The sequence below is a fragment of the Gracilinanus agilis genome, chromosome 6, assembly GCF_016433145.1.
Source record: "Gracilinanus agilis isolate LMUSP501 chromosome 6, AgileGrace, whole genome shotgun sequence".
Lineage (NCBI taxonomy): Eukaryota > Metazoa > Chordata > Mammalia > Didelphimorphia > Didelphidae > Gracilinanus > Gracilinanus agilis.
In genome coordinates this window covers 19262233-19274254 of record NC_058135.1, presented here as the reverse complement: position 1 = coordinate 19274254, position 12022 = coordinate 19262233, and the positions used below count along the sequence as shown (strand labels likewise).

Sequence of the window (12022 nt, the reverse complement as noted above, 5' to 3'; positions counted from 1 at the left end):
GGAGGTCCTAGGTTCAAATCTGACCTCAGACACTTCCCAGCTGTGTGACCCTGGGCAAGTCACTTGACCCCCATTGCCCACCCTTACCACTCTTCCACCTAAGAGCCAATACACAGAAGTTAAGGGTTTAAAAATGTAAAAATATAAACAACAAATAAATAAATAAGTAAACAAACAAACAAATAAATAAATAGATAAGTAAGTGAGTAAGCAAGCAAGTAAATAAATGAATGAATGAATGAATGTATAAATAAATGAATAAATAAATAAATGAGTGAGTGAGTAAATAAATAAATAAAGTAACCACAGATGGCCTCAGACACTTCCTAGCTGGGCAAGTCACTTAAATCCCTTGTCTTAGAGTTGTTACTAAGACAGAAAATAAGGGTTTTTAAATAAAATAAGTTTTTATTTTATAATTATATTTTTATATGCAATTACATATTATATAAATAAAATTTTAATTTTAACATAATATTTTATAATTATAATTTATGATAAAATACATTTTAAAATAAAATAAGATAACTAAGAGTGTATAAAATATTTGGCAGTCTACCTACCATGAGTGACACAGGAATCAGTGAAACCAATTAGGAACTCAAACAAACAGATGCAAACAAACCTACTACACTATAGTGCTCACTAAACACAAAATCCCCAGCTACTGGGATAAAGACCATTTGATAAAAAGAAGAAATTAGATTTCTAATTCTGTTTACATATCTTATACTTACACACTTTATTCCAAGTATGCTCCAAATTGGACACATGGACCTAGATGACCTTCTATATAGAAATAAACAGTTGGGGAGATTAATTGCTCGTGGGTAGGCTGAGCCAATATAATAAAAATATCAATCGTATCTATATTAATTTATTTACCAAAAAATTATTTTATAAAACTAGAATAAATACACAATTATAAAGAGGTATAATCTCAAGGGAAATAATTTTTTAAAAGGGAGGAGGAGAATAGAGAGGGTTTAGTATTATCAGTTATCAAACTATACTACAAGAGGGCTCAGTGGACTGAAAGCCAGGCCTAGAGATGGGAGGTCCTGAGTTCAAATCAGACCTCAGACACTTCCTAGCTGTGTGACCCTGGGCAAGTCACCCAACCATCGGTCCTCAGAAGTATACCCTCTTTAACTACTGCTAAAAATATTACTGGGAAAACCATCACTTAAAATATAATGCTTTTTTTTGAGAGAGAGAGAGAGAGAAATGGGAGGGGCACCATCTCAAGTCAATGACCTAAGACAAATGTTGCCTCCCCCAAGGATTTACAGAGAAAATGTGGGGCAGTGCCTCAAGTCACTGACCTAAGAGTTAACAGAGAGAGATCTGGCCACGTCTGGCTCCAATGTACCAGGGACAGACTAGAGCGTGATACAAAATGTTATCTGGTTTCCAAAGACATTCCCAATTTATGGGAAGATACGATACATAAATTAACATTTCAAGAGGTTGGACACATTAGAGCAAATCTTCAGGAAATTGGAGAACAGCTTTACAATGGGTAGATTAAAGCCAATTGATATATTTTTTTATTTTAAACTCTTAACTTCTGCAATGGGGGTCAAGTGACTTGCCCAGGGTCACACAGCTGGGAAGTGGCTGAGGCCGGACTTGAACCTAGGACCTCCCATCTCTAGGCTTTTGTCCTGCTTGAGGAAGGAGGGGGTGGGTGTTAATAACTTGAGAATAACACACTCATTCTCAGTCCACACAATCTCTAAATAAGATAAATCACTTTGGCAGCTGAAAAGACTGGAGGCTTGAACTGGGGTGACCTCCTGTAGAGGTAGGAACAAGATTGGGAGAGTGACTAGTCCAATTATCAATAATATGGAATTAGGTCTTGATCAATGATACATGTAAAACCCAATGAAATAGTGCATCGGCTAAGGGGGGTAGAGGGGTTTGGGGGAGAGGGAAAGAACATGGAACTAGGGGAAAATATTCAAAATTAAAATTAAAAAAAAGATACATTGGGAGAGTGAGGAGTCAAGGCTAAGGCTGAGGCTGGAAGAATGGTGATGCCTGAGACAAGAGATTGAGAAGTTTGATGGTGGGATAGATTTGGGATGGAGGGAAAGATGACAAATTCTCTTTTGACGTGTTGAGTTTCATAAGCTATTTCCAGGGCATTTAATCTTCATCCCCCCCAGGCAACTCTCTCCTATGAATGCCAAAGCATGGACTGGTCTGTGTTGGTAGAGGCCAAGTTACTCCCTGGGATCCTATGCCAATAGCCTTACAGGTGAATGAATGAATGAATAAACTGCGAAGCAATTTTGTCACCGCTCCATGAGCTAGCTAGTATAAATATTATTTTTCCCCACGTAATTTTTATTCCTTTTCATTTTTTAAAAATGTTTGGTGAAGGTCCTCTCTTTTTACATCAGTGATGTAGCACCCCACTCTCCCCTCCTCTCACAAGTGTATTATTTTGCAATGCAATACATTGCAGTAATTACTTATTGTAACATGATTGTTTATTATTATTGATTAAAATGACTTGTTTTTTTTTAACATTTATTAAATATTACTTTATTCCTGTTATAGATCACTTGCCCAAGGTCACATTAGCTGGGAAAGATCACAGTTAGAACTGGAACACATCTTTTAGGGCCAACAGTGATGCTCCTTCCATCACACCTTACACGGACAAGCAGCTATTAATTACCTAATTGCCAGGGCCACTAGGAACAATAAGATGTCTGAAGATCAATCATTTCTCTCTTTTTCTTTTCAGGCCCTGGGCTTCTAAGTACATCTCTCAAAAATGCAGCAAGGACAGCCAGTGGTCATCGTGACTCAGCCCCAGAGTGGCATTTATCCACAAAGCTCCAATTGGCAGACAGGCATTTTAGACTGTTGCAGCGACTGTGGAGTCTGTAAGTCCTTATGCTAAGTTAATTCCTTTTTTTTTATCTGTTTGGTTTTTTTTTAGACTATAATATTTTATTTTTTTAGAAAAATTTTCCATGGTTACACAATTCTTGCTTTTACTTTCCCCTTCATCCCCCCCCCCCCCATAGCTGATGCGCATTTCCACTGGTTTTAACATGTGTGATCAATCAAGAATTTTTTACATATTATTGATAGTTGCATTTGTGTGATTGTTTAGTGTCACATCACCAACCATATCCGCATCAACCCATGTGATCAAACGGTTGTTTTTCTTCTGTGTTTCAACTCCTGCAGTTCTTCCTCTGAATGTGGGTAGTATCTTTTCCATAAATCCCTCAGAATTGTCCTGGATCATTGCACTGCTGCTAGTACAGAAGTCCGTTATGTTCAATTATACCAGTGTATCAATCTCTGTGTACAATGTTCTTCTGGCTCTGCTCCTTTCGCTCTGCATCAATTCCTGGAGGTCTCTCCAGTTCACATGGAATTCCTCCAGTTCATTATTCCTTTTAGCACAACAGTATTCCATCACCAGCAGATACCACAGTTTGTTCAGCCATTCCCCAGTTGAAGGGCATCCCTTCATTTTCCAGTTTTTTGCCACCACAAATAGTGCGGCTATAAATATTTTCGTACAAGTCTGTTTATCTATGATCTCTTTGGAGTACAAACCTAGCAATGGTATGGCTGGATCAAAGGGCAGGCAGTCTTTTATAGCCCTTTGAGCATAGATCCAAATTGCCAGCCAGAATGGTTGGATCAGTTCACAGCTCCACCAGCAATGCATTAATGTCCCAATTTTGCCACATCCCCTCCAACATTCATTACTCTCCCCTTCTTTCATTTTAGCCAATCTGCTGGGTGTGAGGTGATACCTCAGAGTTGTTTTGATTTGCATTTCTCTAATTATTAGAGATTTAGAACACTTTCTCATGTGCTTATTGATACTTTTGATTTATTTTTCTAAAAATTGCCTATTCATTCCCTTGCCCATTTATCAATTGGGGAATGGCTTGATTTTTTATACAATTGATTTAGTTCCTTGAATATTTGAGCAATTAGACCTCTGTCAGAATTTTTTGTTATACAGATTTTTTTCCCAGTTTGTTGTTTCCCTTCTGATTTTGGTTGCATTGTTTTTGTTTGTACAAAACCTTTTTAATTTAATATAATCAAAATTATTGATTTTTACATTTTGTAATTTTTTCTAATTCTTGCTTGGTTTTAAAATTTTCCCTTTCCCATAGATCTGACAGGTATACTATTCTATGTTCACCTAATTTTCTTATAGTTTCCTTCTTTATATTCAAGTCATTCACCCATTCTGAATTTATCTTAGTGTAGAGTGTGAGATGTTGATCTAAACCTAATCTCTCCCATATTATTTTCCAATTTTCCTAACAGTTTTTGTCAAATAGTGGATTTATGCCCCAAAAGTTGGGCTCTTTGGGTTTATCATACACTGTCTTGCTGACGTCACTTACCCCAAGTCTATTCCACTGATCCTCCCTTCTGTCTCTTAGCCAGTACCATACTGTTTTGATGATTGCTGCTTTATAGTATAGTTTAATATCTGCTACTGCTAGGCCACCTTTCTTCACATTTTTTTCATTATTTCCCTTGATATTCTTGATTTTGTTCTTCCAAATGAACTTTGTTATAGTTTTTTCTAATTCAGTAAAAAAGATTTTTGGTAATTTGATAGGTATGGCACTAAAAAGGTAAATTAATTTGGGTAGAATGGTCATTTTTATCATGTTAGCTTGTCCTACCCATGAGCACTCAATGTTTTTCCAATTTTTTAGATCTAGTTTTAATTGTTTGGAAAGTTTTTTGTAGTTGTATTCATATAATTCCTGTGTTTGTTTTGATAGATAGATTCCCAAGTATTTTATATTGTCTAGGGTGATTTTAAATGGTGTTTCTCTTTCTACCTCTTGCTGCTGTGATGTGTTGGAAATATATAGAAATGCTGATGATTTATGTGCATTTATTTTGTACCCTGCAACTTTGCTAAAGTTGTTGATTATTTGTACTCTCTTTTTAGTTGATTCTCTAGGATTTTTTTAAGTAGACCATCATATCATCTGCAAAGAGTGATAGCTTAGTCTCCTCATTGCCTATTTTAATACCTTCAGTTCTTTTTCTTCTCTAATTGCTACTGCTAGTGTTTCTAGTACTATGTTAAATAATAGAGGTGATAATGGGCATCCTTGTTTCACACCTGATCTTACTGGGAAGGTTTCTAATTTATCCCCATTGCATATGATGGTTTTAGATATATACTGTTTATTATTTTTAGGAAAGGTCCTTCTATTCCTATACTTTTCAGTGTTTTCAATAGGAATGGGTGCTGTATTTTGTCAAAGGCTTTTTCAGCATCTATTGAGATAATCATGTGGTTTTTGTTGGTTTGCTTGTTGATATGGCCAATTATGTGAATGGTTTTCCTCATGTTATAACATTCTTGCATTCCTGGTATAAATCCCACTTGATCATAATGAATAACCCTCGTGATCACTCGCTGGAGTCTTTTTCCTAGTATTCTGTTTAAGATTTTTGCATCTATGTTCATTAAAGAGATTGGTCTGTAGTTTTCTTTCTCTGTTTTTGGTCTACTTGGCTTTGGGATCAGTACTATATTCGTATCATAAAAAGAATTTGGTAGAACTCCTTCTTTGCTTATTATGTCAAATGGTTTGTATAGTATTGGAATTAGTTGTTCTTTGAAGGTTTGATAGAATTCACTTGTGAATCCATTAGGCCCTGGGGATTTTTTCTTAGGGAGTTCTTTGATGGCTTGTTCAATTTCTTTTTCTGATATGGGATTATTTAAGTATTCTATTTCTTCTGTTGTTAATCTAGGCAATTTATATTTTTATAAATATTCATCCATCTCACTTAAATGGCTATATTTATTGCCATATAATTGCGCAAAATAGTTTTTAATGATTGCCTTGATTTGCTCTTCATTAGAGGTGAGGTCTCCCTTTTCATCTTTGATACTGATGATTTGGTTTTCTTCTTTCTTTTTTTTTAATTAGATTGTCAATTTTGTTTGTTTTTTCAAAGTATTAGCTTCTGGTCTTATTTATTAATTCAATAGTTCTTTTACTTTAAATTTTATTGATTTCTCCTTTAATTTTTGTAATCTCTAATTTGGTCTTTAGCTGGGGATTTTTAATTTGTTCCCTTTCAAGTTTTTTTATTTGCATGCCCAGTTCATTGATCTTTGCCCTCTCTAATTTGTTAATATATGCACTCAAGGATATAAATTTCCCCACGAGTACTGCTTTAGCTGCATCCCATAGAGTTTGGTAAGGACGTCTCATCATTGTCTTTCTCCTCAGTGAAATTATTGATTGTTTTTATGATTTCTTCTTTAATTAACTGGTCTTGGAGAATCATATTATTTAATTTCCAATTAGTTTTTGATTTGCCTGTCCACGTGCCCTTACTAATTATTATTTTTATTGCATTATGATCTGAGAAGGTTACATTTATTATTTCTGCTCTTTTGCATTTGTTTGTGATGTTTCTATGCCCTGGTCAATCTTTGTGAATGTACCATGTGCAGCTAAAAAAAAAGGTGTATTCCTTTTTGTTCCTATTTATTTTTCTCTACATATCTATTAAATCTAATTTTTCTAGGATCTCATTCACCTCTCATGTCTTTCTTATTTATTTTTTGAGTTGATTTATCTAGATCTGAAAGAGGAATATTTAGATCTCCCACTAGTATGGTTTTACTATTTCCTTTTTGAGCTCTGCCAGTTTCTCCTTTAGGAATTTGGATCTATACCATTTGGTGCATACACGTTGAGCACTGTTATTTCCTCATTGTCTATACTGCCTTTTATCAGGATGTAATTACCTTCCCTATCTCTTTTAACCAAATCTATTTTTACTTTGGCTCTGTAAGAGATCATGATAGCCACTCCTGCCTTCTTTTTTCTCATTTGAAGCCCAAAATATTTTGCTCCAGCCCTTGACCTCAAACCTGTGTATGTCCACCCACCTCATATATGTTTCTTGTAGACAACATATGGTAGAATTTTGGTTTCTAATCCACTCTGCTATTTGCTTCCGTTTTATGGGTGAGTTCATCCCATTCACATTCAGAGTTATAATTATCAGTTGTGTATTCCCCAACATTTTGTTATCCTTTCCTAGTTCTACCTCTTTCTTCTTACCCTATTTCCTTTTAAACCAGTGTTTTTTTTAGACCAGTCCCCCTTGTCATCTCCCTTGATTTACTTCCCTTTCCACCCCCTCCCTTATTATTCCCCTCTTTTTATTTTTTAAGGCCTAATGAATTCCCTCCCTCCTCTCCTCCCCTCCCTTTTTTGACCTCCCCACTCCCCTGCTCCCCTTGGTTGATCCCTTCTGACTTTCTCAGTAGGGTTCGATAGAATTCTATATCCCAATGGATAATATAGCTACTCTTCCCTCTCGGGGTTAATTACACTGAGAGTAAGGTTTAAATATTACCTCTTAATGCTCTTTTCCTCTTCTTTTTATAATAGTATCGATCCCCTCCCCTTCCCATGCTCTCTTTGTGTGGTATAGAATATCCTTTTTTTCTTATTCATTCAAGTTTCTCTTGATGTCATCTGCTATTCACACACACTCTTTTTTTCCCTGCCCCATCTCATCTTAGACCATTTAGTGCTCCAACCTCTCCCTATAAATAATTCTTCTAATTACTATAATAGTGAATACAGTTTTTGAAAATTACACATAACATTTCTCCATATAGGAATACAAATAATTTGATCTTATTAAGGCCCTTAAAGAAGTAAATTTAAGAATAAGAATTTTCTTTCTTTCCTCTCTGTTTCTTATTTACCTTTTGATGTTTCTCTTGGTTTTTGATATCGAACTTTCTATTTAGTCCTGGTCTTTTCTGTGCAAATACTTGGAAATCTTCTATCTTGTTGAATGCCCATACTTTCCCCTGGAAGTATATAGTCAGTTTTGATGCGTAGGTGATCCTTGATTGTAGACTCCGTTCTCTTGCCTTTCTAAATATCATATTCCAAGCCTTGTGGTCTTTTAGTATGGAAGCTGCCAGGTCCTGTGTAATCCTGATTGGTGCCCCTTGATATCTGAATTGTCTCTTTGTGGCTTCTTGTAAGATTTTTTTCTTTTACTTGGAAGCTCTTGAATTTGGTTATTATATTTCTGGGGGTTGTCTTTTCAGGGTCTAGGGTGATCTATGGATCCTTTCAATGTCTATATTGCCCTCTTGTTGTAGAACTTCAGGGCAGTTTTGCTGAATAATTTCTTTTAGTATGGAGTCCAAATTTCTATTAATTTCTGATTTTTCAGGAAGACCAATGATTCTCAAATTCTCTTCTAGACCTGTTTTCTTGATCTGTCAATTTCTCAGTGAGGTATTTCATGTTTCCTTCTATTTTATCAGTCTTTTGACTTTGCTTTATTTGTTCTCACTGTCTTGAGAGATCATTGGCTTCTAATTGCCCAATTCTAGCCTTTAGAAACTGGTTTTCCTTCGAGGCTTCCAGCTGGTCATTTCTGGTCTTCAGTTGCTTATCAATTCATTTGATTTCTGAGCCTCACTTTCCAATTGCATAATTCTGCCTTTTAAACTGTTATTTTCTTGCCAGATCTATTCCATCTTTCTCATAATCTCAGATTTTAACTCTTCAAGATCTTGGCCCGCGTTTGCTCCTTCACCTGAGGTTTTCCCCTGAGTGTGAGCATTCTGGGCGCTGCTGCTGCCTCTCTCAGCCCCACTCCTGTGTCCGAGGTCTGAGTTTTCCAGACACCTGGGATCTCAGGTCTTGCTTCTCTCAGGGGCAAGCTCCTAGTGATGCCAGTTAGCTGCCAAGGAGCTAGATTTTGTGCCCCCACTGGCTCTAACTCTGGAGCACAGCCTCTGACTCTGGTACTGTGGGTGGGGTGGGGAAGGGGTGATCCACTCGTGGTTTGATGGGAGCTATTTCCCCCCTTATAGTATGGAGGTGCCCAAATCCCACATACCTTCGATACTGCGCCCTAATGTGGGGTCCCTTCTTTCATCTGGATTTTATTTTCTTGTCCTTTGAATGTATACTATATCAGTTGGTAAGGAAAGGGAGTGGCCCAGCTTCTACTCAGGCACCATCTTAATCCAGAACTCCGCTAAGTTAATTCTTAATACTAATTGCACAATGGAAGTTAAAAAAAAAAATTTTTTTTAAATAGTGTAGGACTTGGAATCAAGATTGACCTGAGTTTGAATCCTGCCTCCGACGCTTAATAGTTGTGTGAACCAGGACAAAACATTTAATTCATCTCATTTTCCTCATTTGTAAAATGGGAATAGCAGCTACCAACTGGAGTTGTTGTGAGGACCAAATGAGAGAGTATTTGTAAAATGCTTTGCAAACCTTAAAGCACCACTTTTATTATGTATGTGTAAATATAAATAATAATAAAATATAAATAATATACTTTTATGCTAATTTAAAAAGTATTCTTTTCTAATCACATGCAAACATGTATAACATTTGTTTTTTATATTTAAATTTATTTATTCATTTTTTACATAAAAATACTCATTTGACCAAAAAAATGTAGATATATAAAACTATGTTTTAAGTTTCAAATTCTCTTCATTCCGTCTTCCCTCATTGAGAAGGCAAGCTTATATGTATATGTATGTATATCATCTTATGAAAGAAAACTTGGAGCAAAAACACACCACCAAAGAAGTTAAAAGAATACTTCTATCTGTATCCAAACTCCAACAGTTCTTTTTCCAGCAGTAGAGAGCATTTTCATGAGTCCTTCAGAATTCTCTTACATTAGCTACTTTGATTATTATTAATATTATTAATTAGATTACTATAATTAAAATACTATTTTCTGGCCCTGCCCTATTCTATTCAGCCATAAGGTTGCTGTGATAAAGTGTGTTTTGCAAACATTGAAATGCTGTATAAATGCTAGCTTTTTTTTGTCTATCCAACTTCTTTAATGAGGCAAATATGATCCCAGTATTCAGACCAATAAGGAATAAAGCAAAGAATGTCATAAGCAAATATTGATGGTAAAATTTTAATGCTGTTTTTAAGTACTAAGATTTAAAATACCAAGGGCTATTTTTTCAACTGATTTCCCCCTCAAATTCTTAGCCTTTTCTTTTTTGATCCTCATTTTACACCTCCATTTGTTTTCTCAATGACTCTTATGCTAGATATGATTTAAAAGCTACAATTAGATTTATCACTTTGGCCACCATGCTGGCAGCTTGAGTCATTTTTTTATCTCCATAAGTTGTCAACTCCTTGGCCAATGTGAGTGGTAATGGTTCTGCCTAGTTCTGGAATTTTTATATGAGAAAAAAATTTCCTGATCTATGAAAAAATCACCTAATTTACTCATGACATGTAAGTATGCTTAGTTTTTCAGGAGAGACAATTTTGGGTCATTGGCAACTTTCTCTTGTTTTCAATATATCATATTTCAGCCTGCCATTATGGTCTTGAATAATTCTTTAGGGTGAATTGGTACTTGTTTTTGTCCAAACTGGGCCTGACTGGGCCAGTTTTCTGGTAGTTTAGATTGATTTTGGAACAAAATGAAATGTTCTTGGGTCATTCAACAATTAACAAAAGAAGCTTTATTTATTCATAGCAGGAAAAAGATTTTTGTAAAGGCATTAAGAATCCTCTGAAGTTAATTCAGCCAAGCAAAGCAAGCTTCAGTTTTGATTTACCAGCCAGGTACCCACAAGCCCCCTCCAACTCCTTGTGGCTGCTTTGTATTCAGGGGAAGAAATGATGTCAATGGTTTGAGCCTTTAGTCTTCTGAGACAATCAAGTCTCTGAGAATGTCTTCTTAATACATTTTAAGGAAAAACTAGCCTAACTTGTCAGTGGAAATGCTGTTCCTACCACATTGTTGATATGTAAATTTCACCTTTTTGGCTGTTTATTTTTTTATTTATTTATTTTTTTTACTTGAAGCCCTGGGACATGGGCCTACATTTCTGGGTGAATAAAAATTAGAGCTTCTCTCTGTCAGTATTCTAGGGATTCTATCAATTTGGAACCTGGCCTCTGTCTCCAATATTTCTAAGCAATTTACTTGTTTGAGATTCTGGAATATAGTATTCAATTACATTGTATTGGGGAGGAGAGGCAAACAACTCTTGGATTTTTGTTGTTCAGTCACTTTTTAGTCATAACGGATTCTTCATGACTTGGTTTTGTTGGCAAAGATACTGGAATGGTTTTCCATTCTCTTCTTCGGCTCATTTTATAGATGAGGAAACTGAGGCAAGCAGGGTTAAGAGACTTGCCCAGAGTCACACAGCTAGGAAGCATCTGAGACCAGATTTAAATCTAGGACCTCCCATCTCTAGCTGGCTCTCCTGCCCTCATTCTTAAGTAGCCTTACAGAATTGCAGAAATACCCACTAAGCTCTGTTTGCAAAGATAGGCAACCATCTAGTTGTTTTAGGGTTGGGTTTTTATGGGGGTTTTGACATTGTTATTCCATCTGCATTTTCTCAATCTGCCTGAATCAAAATTTTATCTCTCAGAAATGACATGGCCTCATTAAGATTTTACCTTCATTGGAGTGGGTAGGTAGTAAACCTGGAGTTGGGAAGACCTGGGTTCAAATCTGCCCTTGGATGCTTTCTAGCTATGTGACTCGGGGCAAGTCATTTAACCCCAAATGCCTAGCCCTTACTGCTCTTCTGCCTTGGGACTGATACTTAAACATAGATGCCAAGACAAAAATGATTTTACCAACACCTTTACCACATTTTAAATTCTTAGGTTTCTCTTCTTGAAATGTCTTTATTTCAGTCTCCTATGTGCCATTTCCATCAATCCACAAGCATTCATTAAACACTGTACATACCCACAGAGGAAAATGAGCATAGTGTCTTTCACATCAGTGTATTTACAGCTTTATTTTAGGTTGTGGTTTTGTGTGAGTGTACTCTTACAATAATGACCATATGGAAGTGAGTTTTGTGTGATAATAAAAATATAATTTTTCTTTTAAAGTGAATTCTACTTCCCAGAAAGCTACAGTCAAGTTTTACATATTACGCTCAGCCATCTGTCATGAAATTTCACCC

General features: G+C 35.9%; 1 protein-coding gene across 3 annotated transcripts in view; it reads left to right on the top strand.

Moving 5' to 3' along the window:
* Positions 1–12022, top strand: part of PLAC8 (placenta associated 8) — a 34311-nt gene that overhangs the window by 18076 nt on the left and 4213 nt on the right. For all 3 annotated transcript variants that reach the window (XM_044680987.1, XM_044680986.1, XM_044680988.1), the window contains exon 2: positions 2762–2903. In XM_044680987.1, coding sequence (XP_044536922.1) covers positions 2792–2903 — 112 coding nt within the window. In that variant the 5' untranslated portion in view covers positions 2762–2791. The remainder of the gene's footprint in view (positions 1–2761; positions 2904–12022) is intronic.